General features: G+C 39.2%; 1 protein-coding gene across 1 annotated transcript; it reads left to right on the forward strand.

Annotated features, from left to right (window-relative positions):
- Nucleotides 1-1,802: 1,802 nt before the first annotated feature.
- Nucleotides 1,803-11,422, forward strand: LOC307243508 (rhotekin-like; the record flags this gene model as incomplete). Its single annotated transcript, XM_080018338.1, has 12 exons — nucleotides 1,803-1,993; nucleotides 2,689-2,741; nucleotides 2,845-2,907; nucleotides 3,087-3,204; nucleotides 4,857-5,090; nucleotides 5,224-5,318; nucleotides 6,670-6,764; nucleotides 6,865-6,993; nucleotides 7,248-7,410; nucleotides 9,435-9,512; nucleotides 10,838-10,925; nucleotides 11,407-11,422. The coding sequence occupies exons 1-12, from the start codon at nucleotides 1,839-1,841 to the stop codon at nucleotides 11,420-11,422; spliced, it is 1,287 nt and encodes a 428-aa protein (XP_079874464.1). The 5' UTR covers nucleotides 1,803-1,838.
- Nucleotides 11,423-11,968: the final 546 nt, after the last annotated feature.

Here is an 11,968-nt window from a genome sequence, read left to right on the forward strand (position 1 = left end):
ATACATAAGTAGATACAAATACACACACACACACACACACACACACACACACACACACCATTAATACAACCACTAATATTATGTAGCTTCCCCTGGTGCCGCCAAAACAGCTCTGACCCGTCGAGGCATGGACTCCACAAGACCTCTGAAGGTGTCCTGTGGTATCTGGCACCAAGACGTTAGCAGCAGATCCTTTAAGTCCTGTGAGTTGTGAGGTGGGGCCTCCATGGATCAGCCTTGTTGTTCCAGCACATCCCACAGATGCTCGATCAGATCAGACCCTAACCCCGGGCCAGAAAATGAAAATAAAAAGTGATTCAGACCAGGCCACCTTCTTCCATTGTTTCATGGTCCAGTTCGGATGCTCGGTCTGCAGCTACTCAGCCCTATTCGCAGCAAGCTGCGATGCACTGTGTGTTCTGACACTTTTCTATCATAGCAGCATTAACTTTTTCAGCAACTTGTGCTACAGTAGCTCTTCTGTGGGATCGAACCAGACGGTCTAGACTTCGCTCCCCACGTGCATCAATAGGCCCATGGGCGCCCATGACCCTGTTGCTGGTTCAACCGTTGTCCTTCCTTGGACCACTTATGTATATGTATGTGACGAATAAACCTCTTGAATATTGATCTTGAATCTTGTGGTAGGTACTAACCACTGCACAACGGGAACACCCCACAAGACCTGTCGTTTTGGAGATGTTCTGACCCAGTCGTCTAGCCATTACAATTTGGTCCTTGTCAAAGTCGTACAGATCCTTACACTTGCCCATTTTTCCTGCTTCCAACACATCAACTTCAAGAACTTCTACCAGGAGACACTGGTCGTTTCTCAATACCAAGTACGCGAAGTCCGGACTTGCGGACTTGGTAGTTCAGACTTGGCAAGTTCGACTCAGGAGTACAGACTCCCGGGGACCATTACCACCGCTTGGTGCAAAATGCATTCTGGGATACTTTGCTGTCCCAAGTCCACACAAGTCACCACCGATGCATCCTCGATAAAATGGGCGGAGCAAGTCCACATCCGGACATTTGGACTGGACTTGGCTTGATGCGGACTTTGAATTGGAACAGTACTTGGGCTGTGACTGATGACGCTATAGAAGTCCACAAGAACAGAAGTACAGACAAGAACGCAGATTGAGAAAGGCCTACTGACTGGACACAGTCAGTGTCTCCTGGTAGAGTTCCTTGTTTTAAGTTTGTCCATTAAAGCCTTCTTTAGCTGCTTACCTCTTGTCTGTCAATGCCGGGAAGACCGTCTTAATTCCTTTTCACTGACTGGACTTACTCGCGATTTACAGCGCTTTTATTTTTACCCTCAATTAACTTATTGTACTCGGTATTTCGACATGTATATACAGTGCTGTGGAAAAAAGTACCCACCCCCCCTTCCCGAGTACCTCTATTATTGCATAATAGAGTCAGCACTGTTCCATGCGTGGAGTCCCAGAGCCTTAGAAATGTCTTTGTAACCCTTTCCTCACTGATGTATTTCGACATTTTGTTGTAAGCTATTAAGCTTCAGGGGGCAGTTCCTTTTACGCATTGGCGGGAGCAGCCGGAAGAAGAAGAAGAAGAAGAAGAAGAAGAAGAAGATATGGATGTTTGAATATCTTGTCCATTGAATACATGACATAATAATGTAAAATAATGTGTTTTGTATTTAATAGAAGTAGTCGGGAAGGGGGGCAAATACTTTCTCACAGCTCGGTTAAGTTCTCTTTTGTTGTCTTGTATGTGCATTTCTGACCAATGCCCTGACCTGTCCTTTTTCCCCGTATAACTTTCCCCAGGATGGAGAGGTGCAAAAGCAGATAGAGAGGGAGGTGCGGATGCGGGAGGGGGCCAGCAAGCTCCTGGCGGCCTGTTCTCAGAGAGAGCAGGCGCTGGAGGCGGCCAAGAGCCTGCTGACCTGCAACGCTCGTATCCTGGCGCTGCTCAGCCAGCTGCAGAGGATGAGGAAGACCCAGACCCTGCAGAGGATGGGGTCAGAGCACTGTTTTCCAACCACTCAGCCTGTGGAAATGTGTCAAATTCTACAAAAAAAAGACACCAATGATGGAAACTAGCTCTTGTGTTGCAAGATCAAAATTGCAAGGCTGCACTAATTCAGATAATTCATCGATGTCAGCCAGGATAGCAGCTCGGTGTTCATCAGAACGAGCTTAAGTTTCACACTGAAAGCGAAAAGTATCAATAGTGATGAAAGGTTTGACTCTTTTTTGAGATTTGGTTCTTGACGTGCCACTCAACGAAAAGAGTGGTTCAATTTTCCCAACTCTTCGTTCGCTTGATTCAGTTTGTGTTAAGCACGCAGAGCGAGAGAGGACCTCCTGGTCGATGAACGAGAGTCAGAAGTTGTTTAGTTGTGAATAGAATCCTGAAGATAGTGTCCAAATTATTTATTTTGGTGGAATGCAAATAGTACTCACTCGCTCACATTCAATACCTAGACCTTTTTTTTTGCGTTGGACTTTAAATTAGTCGAAGATGCACTCGCTCGCCCACTCTTTTGCTGGAGTGACTCTCGACTCCTTTTAAACGATTTGTTCGCTGCGACTGAATCGTCTGCTTGCCTTGCATCACCAACCATTACCATGCCATAATAATTAGTGCAGTTCTATGTGTTTTATGGGAAGAGCTTCAATAAATAAATGCATCAACCATGTAACTGAATCGCAGGTCTTCCGACGTTGATGAAAGACTGCCCTGCACGGGTAAATTAGCCATTTCAGGTAAGATCTTAAAAAAAGAAAAAAGCTCTTGTAATTCTCCTAGAATGCTCTGCCTTTGGCTCCATCATGCATGATGTCTAACTTTTTTTTTTTCACTACATAGACCTACGAATCCCTCTCATGTGGAAAGACTCCAAGTACTTCAAAAACAAAGGAGGCAAGTCGAGTGAAACCAATCCTCAGTAGAGCTCTCAACCATTTCCATAGAGATTTGAAAGATTAGAAATTAATGAAAGTCATGACTTCTTATGTTATATTTGACTATATTAGGACAATACTGTTATTTCTCTCTCTCTCTCTCTTTCTTTCTTTCTCTCTCTCTCTCTCTCTCCCTTTCCCCCCCAGATCTCAACCAATGTGCTGTGTTCTGCCTGCTCCACTGTGGAAACCAGATCTACGACACCAACCTGGTGATGGTGGACCGGACGCTGACAGACGTCTGCTTTGAGGACTCCATCCTGTTGTAGGTCTCACTCTGCTTTTTCTTTTGTTTTTTACAAAAATTATAAACATTGCTGTTAACAAAACATATACAGATCAGTGAAGATAATTAAATTATCTTCAAATTATCTTAAAGGCTGCTGTTAAAAATGTATATAAAATACACATATGGGAAGATAATAATAATAATAATATGAAAAAACAAAGAATATAAACTGTTAAATGTTAAAATGCAGTCTACTGCACATAATGTCTACTCTCTCGCTGTCTGTCTCTCTAATATAATGTTAAAAATAAAATAAAAATGTAAATATGCAAATGAGCTGAGAGCTGAGAAGAGCTATATATACTGTGTATATATATATACTGTATATATATATATATATATATATATAGCTTGTTTTTAAACCAAAATTGTAACATTTCTGTTACAGACCATATAAAGTGAAGCAAGATAACCAACAACATAAAACATTAAAACCACCACTCATATTGTGTTGCACACACACACACACACACATACACACACACACACCATTAATACAACCACTAATATTGTGGAGTTCCCCATCGTGTCGCCAGCTGTGACCTGTCCAGGCATGGACTCCACAAGACCTCTGAAGGTGTCCTGTGGTATGTGGCACCAAGACGTTAGCAGCAGATCCTTTAAGTCCTGTAAGTTGTGAGGTGGGGCCCCCATGGTTTGGCCCTAACCCCGGCCATCCACATGATGTAGAAGAAAATGTGATTCATCAGACCAGGCCACCTTCTTCCATTGTTTCCTGGTCCAGTTCTGATGCTCATGTGCCCATTGTAGGAGCTTTCGGTGGTGGACAGGGTTCAGCATAGACAGTCCGACCAGGGTGCAGCTACGCAGCCCAATACGCAGCAAGCAGCGATGCACTGTGTGTTCTGACACCTTTCTATCAAGATTCAAGATTCAAGAGGTTTATTCGTCACATGCATTTACATACTTTCATACTTATATGCAGTGAAATGTAATGCAACGTACCCGGTGATTACACACAATATGTCCATATCATCGCAGCATTAACTGTTTCAGCAATGTGTGCTACAGTAGCTCTTCTGTGGGATCGGACCAGACGGTCTAGCCTTCGCTCTCCATGCACATCAATGCGCACCTGGGCGCCCAAGAATCTGTTGCCGGTTCACTGGTTGTCCTTCCTTGGACCACTTTTATTAAGTACTAACCACTGCATACCGAACACTGAACACCCCACAAGACCTGTCGTTTTGGAGATGCTCTGACCCAGTCGTCTAGCATCACAATTTGGTCCTTGTCAAAGTGGCTCAGATCCTTACGCTTGCCCATCTTTCCTGCTTCCAACACACCAACCTTAAGAACTGACTGTTGACTTGCTGCCTAATATATCCCACCCCTTGACAGGTGCCACTGGAACGAGATGAGCAATGTTATTCACTTCACCTGTCAGTGGTTTTAATATTGTGGCTGATTGGTGTATATAATATGTGTGTGTGTGTGTATATATATGTATATATATTTAGCCTAGCCTTTAAATAGAAAAATATAAACTAAAAAATGTATACAAATGTACTTTGTATACTCTCCCTCTTTCTGTAATATATAGTGTATATCTGTCTAAATTATTGTCTATAGTTTGTCTGTAATGTGCCTGTAACTTATGCCGGCAGCCATGAGGTGGATCCTGGGTTCCAGCTCCAGGTGGAGCTCTACAGCAGCTCAGTGGAGGACGACCTGCTGACGGGCTCCTTGGGGCCGAGGAGGCTGAGCCGTCTTGGGGGCTCCCTGGGCCGGACCTCCGGTAAGAAGATCCGAGCCGCCCTTGAGTCGGCAGCAAGCTGCGGAAACAAGGGAGACCCGGCTGAAGGAAGCTCGTCACCACCGCCTTTACTCCCGCACCCTGTGTACGTTCTATGACAGTTATTATCTGAATATAATGAATAATAATAATAATAATAATAATAATAATAATAGTAGTAATAATGATAATGGCTGTAATAGAGCTAATGTGATTTTTCCTAATGGTTCCTCTCATAGGGGTCCAAAGTACCAGCTGCTGGCCCACACCACTCTGAGCATCGCGCATGTGAAGGACAGCTTCAAGACCCACGACTTGTCACTTGCAGCTACAGGTTTGTGATATTCATAATAATAAAAAGAGTCGTTTGATTTTCCGACTCTTTTTTCGTTCAATTCAGTCCGTGTAACATGAGCGAGATTACGTCAAATGCCTTGGCCTTTTTTTGCCTTGGACTTTAATTAAGTCCTCTGTTATTATTTTTTGGTTTGTGAGTAGAAGGTTCACTCGCTCACCCACTCTTTCACTGGAATGACTTCCGAATACTGAGTCATTTAAAAGATTTGTTCGCTACGAACGAATCATTTGCGACTCTCGCATCACAATTATCAGTCAGAAACATTAGTAAAGATGTTAACAGGTTAACATATGTAAGTTTGAGAGATTTCATTGGACCCTAAACTGAGATATTGACCTTTGAACCCTGACCAGAGGTCACATTTGAATCCCTATTTCTCATTAGTAATTAAAAGAGATACCACAATAAGGTGAACTGTTTTGGACAACTCTGGACATGTACTTTTAGATTTGTGGTAGTGTAAATAGAGGACACCACTTAAAACGGCCTCACATATAATTCATGGCTTTGCAGATAACATCTGTAAATTCTGACAATGTAGGTATATTCCCCGACAAAATTAACCCCTAGTAACACATAAATGTCATTTTTCACCCATACCTTCTTTGCCTATTTAGGTTTATAATAATATAACTTCTTTACCCATGAGGCAAGTGCATCAAGATGCAGAACAAGATTGTGCACAATTGTAGTTCATTTAAATTTAAATTTAAACCTATGTATATAAAATTTTATTACATCCATTTTTGGTTTCTCTTTATTTTTTATCATTAGGTTATTATATTGCAGATTTTCCATTGTCCATTGTTTATTTTTAGGTTTACTGTATGACACTTTTTATTGTTAGTTTTTTTTGGTTTACTGTATATGTACTTATTTTCTATCTTCTAGTTAATTTGTAGGTTTATTGTCTATTGGCAAATTTTCAGCAAATTCTTGTTTTTTTCTATTTGCATCTATCTATCTATCTATCTATCTATCTATCTATCTATCTATCTATCTATCTATCTATCTATCTATCTATCTGTCTGTCTGTCTGTCTGTCTGTCTGTCTGTCTGTCTGTCTGTCTGTCTGTCTGTCTGTCTGTCTGTCTGTCTGTCTGTCTGTCTGTCTGTCTGTCTGTCTATCTATCTATCTATCTATCTATCTATCTATCTATCTATCTATCTATCTATCTATCTATCTATCTATCTATCTATCTATCTGTCTGTCTGTCTGTCTGTCTGTCTGTCTGTCTGTCTATCTATCTATCTATCTATCTATCTATCTATCTATCTATCTATCTATCTATCTATCTGTCTATCTATCAATCAGAGGACAGTCCAGTTTGGTTGCCTCTGTACGGCAACATGTGTTGTCGTCTGGTCGCTCAGCCACTGTGCACGGTTCAGCAAGTTATCAGCGGGGAACTCAAACTTAAGGTCAGTATTCACAGAAGTAAGCCCTGTGATGTCTCTGTGTAATTAAAATGCATTTTATTTCTCAGTGCTAGTGTTGTCAGAATATTATGATCCCTTTCAGTTTACTGATGACACTGATAGCTGGGAAAATATCTACGGCGTCCTCAAAGGGACAAGTCTGTTCTGCTATCAAAGCGAGGAAGACTCGGGGTCTGAGAAGCCGCCGATGTTAAAAATCACCATCAACAAGGTTGGTGAAAGTGAATCTGGGACGATCTGGTTTTGGTGTAAGAAATGGAAACAAGACCATCTATCTCCCCGAAACGATTTATTTTAAGGTTTTGGATTGGTTTCCAAAACATAATGGATGTCCAAGAAACGCCTGTCCTCTACCTACATTATCATCTGGACCGCAGCCAAACTAATCCACCAAAGAGTTGCAATGCAGACTTCTGCAGTTACCGAGACCGGTTATTGTTCCTAACCTGTCTTGGCTCTTGTCAGGACACCATTGTGTGCGTGTCAGACAAAGAGCCGCTTCAATTCCAGGTTCTGTACATCAGCACACAATGCAGAGGGGAGGATCTGTCGTACACGTTGGCCTTTCACGCTCCTGAAGACACCCAGCGATGGATGGAGGTCCTCTGGCAGCACTTCTACAACATCAGTAAGTCCTGACTTCAAGTGCTCTTACATCGGTGTTTTCCGGCATTTGTTCTGCCACAGACCACATTTTACCATGAAATATTCCTAATGCCCCAAATTAGTCCCAATTTCTTATTTATTTTGCGATGCAAGACTCGCAAACGATTCGGTCGCAGCGAACACATCTTTGAGTTTGATGAATAAGTTTGAACAATGAGTTTGAAGTCTGGAGTCACTTCGGCAAAGCAGTGGGAGAGCGAGCGAATGTTTGAGTCACAAACTGAAAAGAATTACTGAGGACTAAATTAGTCCAAGGCAAAATAAGATTAAGCCCTTTGGCACAATTCATATATAATGTGACTGTGTCGATGTGTAAATGATTTTGACAGAATTAAATGATTCTTGGGGAAATTAAATTCAATACTTGGAGTCAAACCGGCTCTCGTTCATCGTTCAGGAAGTCCTCCCTCGCTCACTCTCACTGAATCAAACAAATAAGAGTCGGAAAAATTGAACGACTCTTTACTCTTTACTGAGTGACTGAATCGCAGGAAAGAGTTGAACCTTACATCACCACTAAAAGTTCTCACTATCATTGTGAAACTTAAGCTGGTTCTGATCAACACAGATCTGCTATTCAGGCTGGAACTGAAGAATAAGTACGGCCTTGCAATTTTGATCTTGCAACACAAGAGCTAGTTTCCACGATTTATGTATTTCAAGCGGAATCTGCTACATTTTCATGGCCCGCCTGGAGAGCTCCGACCCGGCACAGTGGTTGAAAAACATCAACCTTTGAACATCAACTATATTCGTTTCATCAAAAGACATACCAGAAATAGGTGTGATTTCAGTTTTTAACAATAGCAACAATAACAGTCATTGATCCTTCCTGGCCACATTTCTGTTATCTTCAGTGTGAGTAGTTTGGATATTCCCAGTAGATGGCGCTCATGCAGGGCCCTATCATGTACCTTTCTTACATTATTTGGAGCAAAGATGACTTGGTAATGCTTGGCAACTACTAGTTTGTTTAATTGTCAACATACCCCTAAACTACTAACTACTATAACACCCACTATAATGTGGATACTGACTCTGGTGTGCTGCCGTGTAGTACAAGTATGTTATCGCATGGCATTGACCATGTATGGCATCGGTAAAGAAGGTTTAGTTTGTTTTGAAATTTGTGTTTTGATCCTCTGCCAATAAAATGAAAAACAAATCCCTCTTGATAACAAATCCTCCCAGCAAAGCATGGCTCCTATTTGCTTTCAGCGCAACAGTTTGGTATTTAGTTGTGGATACTGGATACTGAGATATAATCACCGATGGAATGTCTCTCAGCCACGTGTGGTTAGGAATATTTATTATTCTTATTCTTCTTAATAATAATAATAATAATAATAATAATAATAATAATAGTGTATCATTTATTATTATTATTATTATTATTAATAATATTAATAATAGTAATAATAATAATAATAGTAATAATATTATTATTATTAGTAGTAGTAGTAGTAGTAGTATTTGTATACTCAGAAGTTTCAAACTACCAGCCCAGGTGCCACATGCGACATGTTTACAATACATTGCAAATTTTACATTTTTAAATCACAAAGCTTAATTAATCCAAGTGATCTTACCTAATGTTTTCAGAATATTAAACATAACAAAATTGAATACAACAAAGATTTTGTTTTATGATGACACACATACGGTATTATTGGGCATTAACTATAAAAAGAAAAATAAAAAACACGGGACACTTTATTTTTCCCTTGATGTTCAACATAATATTCAGAAGTCAGGAGAAACATAATATTATTATTAATGAAGCAGTTCTCTTATTAGCAAGTATGTTTAAAAAGGTGCTACTGAATAAGCAATGTGAAAAGAAATGTTCCCACTAGAGGCCACAAGTGAGTCATGCCTTGGGTCGCTGGCTACTAAACACGCCTAGAAATTAGGCTGCATAATATTCTTTGATGGAAAGATAGGAATGAAATAATGATATGGTCTCTATTCTGTTCTTTGCCGCAGGTCAGTGGAGACACTGTTGTGACAACGTCATGAAAATCGAAGAGCCGGCGAACAGGAAGGCCCTCAAAGTGAAGCAAGGCACGTTATATCATGAAATAGGTACAGTAATCAAAAAAAGACATATCTATCTATCTATCTATCTATCTATCTATCTATCTATCTATCTATCTATCTATCTATCTATCTATCTATCTATCTATCTATCTGCCTGCCTATCTTCCTGCCTGCCTGCCTGCCTGTCTGTCTGTCCGCCTACCTTCCAACAAACCTATCTATCCTTATATGAAATATCATATAAGGATAGATAGGTTGGTTGGTCAGTAGGTAAGTATCATAGTATATTGTTGTATTACACAGATTACATAAATCTGTGTATAGATTACACAGATTGATTTGTGTCACGCTACATTACCCAAAAGTGGTTTGGCCTTTGTGCTGCACATTCCTACACGTATCTGCCATAACACCAAATTTATTTTTACTTGTTCTCTGAAGGAAGTTGGTCGACACCCACTCCACATGCAGACTAACCGGTTTTGGGGCAAACGAAACGAAAGAACTGAAAGGAAATAAATAACTGCCTCTGACAGTGGGCTGAGACAACGGCCCAGACAGTGCCACAGTGAATAGGCTCATTATATTAAAACACCTGCCCTGTCACCGAAGTATAAACAGACATACTCCTGGATTTCCTGCTGTGAACTTTGGCGGCCGAAAATGCATAGATTCTTGTCATATTTTGAAGAAAATTTGAAATGTCTATTGAATTTATTGAGGCAAGAAAAACAGCACACGTGTGTATTCATAATAACTTCATTCATAACAAAAATGACGTCAACTAATATCAACTGAATTGATATAGCAGCACGTTAGATGCCCTGGGTAAACTAGTATCTAATATAATATCTAATATACAGTATATATAATATCTAATATAATATATATATAATATCTAATGCAAAATCGAATCTAATATATATATATAAAATATATAATAAAATATATATAATATGTAATATAATATATATACATAATATCTAATACAATATAAAATATAATATCTAATATAATATATATCATATCTAATATAATACATAAATGATATATATATATATGAAGACACTGCCATAGGCCTGTTATTAAAGGAAACGCACCTGTAAGACATGTGTTTTTATATGAGCTTCCACTGGTCCGGTGAAAGAAGGACGTGAGTACCAAAATATAAAAACCCTAACATTTCCAAAAATATCCCTTCCATTTATTATTTATTCATTTATTTATTTTTACCATAAGGAGATCTTTGTTATTTACTTAAATATATGTTTATGAGCTTTATGTTGCCAAGTGATTTATTTCATTGTTTAGCCATTCATGTATCTGTTTATATTCCTATTGTCTCTCAGTAACACCCTCCTCTGCTGAAGAAGGTCTAGTGATCCAGGATTTATCCACTGAAATCTGTGCCCTGCTGTCCACTTACTATAATGAGAGGTTGGTCGCCAGCAACTATCTATTTAATAATACAAAAAAAAGTATTTTGTATTTTTATTTCAGGAAGTTTTTACAGAGCAAAATACCTATTGGAGTTACGTCACTTTTTTATGGCGTTACGAGATTGAGATGTATTGAGACGAAATTCCATGTACGTTCTGTCACTTTTATATAATACTTTTGTTTTATTTATAATATTAAAAGTGACAAGTATTGATATTATTATTGATTTTATTATTAAAATGGTATATATACGATTATTAATAATAATTATAATTATTATAATAAAAATAATAATACAAATAAATGAGCTCTGTCACAGTACCAGTGTGAACATACCACATTCAGGAAAAAAAAAAGTATTTGCTTCTTTACTTACCCACCTTGAATCCATCAGTTAAACATTTCTATAGGCCTTTGGATTTTCCTCACCCATTTATCACATGACAAATAACATTGTTGAGCTTTTTAACCCCCACAGGACGGAGGATGAATGATGACCACGAAGGCCTGTGCGATAAATGCCGCTCTTTGACACGACCACACATTCCCCGATGCCTTGAATGTTGCTGCTGTCCACATTATTTGACTTCTTAACACTGTAAATACGCAAAGTTAAAAGTTAGTAAGTGTATGTTGGCACCTAATCCCTTCAAGTGTTCCAAATACTGGGGATATTGTTAGTGGTTGGTGGTGTGTGTACAGACAAAGACCGATTGGAGTAAAAGTATGTCCCGGAGAACAGGTTCTTTACTAAAGTGATTTATAACTTGATATACAAAAGTAACAATATGGGTTATAGTTCATGACACAATACAAAGACTGTTTTATAAAAAAAAAAGACATGTCATTCTGACGTATGTTTTAGATGTGACATCTCGTCAGGATATATATTTGCTATTAGATTAATTGACATAAAATCAGTACATCTGCTCTGAAAAAACATTTTCAAACCGTTTTCAAGATGAGGAAATCCATGCAAACCATGTTCCATGTATAATGTCATGAAAAGCTAATTTAAAGGGTAATCCTCTTATGTGTGT

The sequence above is a fragment of the Zeus faber genome (genome assembly GCF_960531495.2).
Source record: "Zeus faber genome assembly, chromosome: 17".
NCBI classification, from domain to species: Eukaryota; Metazoa; Chordata; class Actinopteri; order Zeiformes; family Zeidae; genus Zeus; species Zeus faber.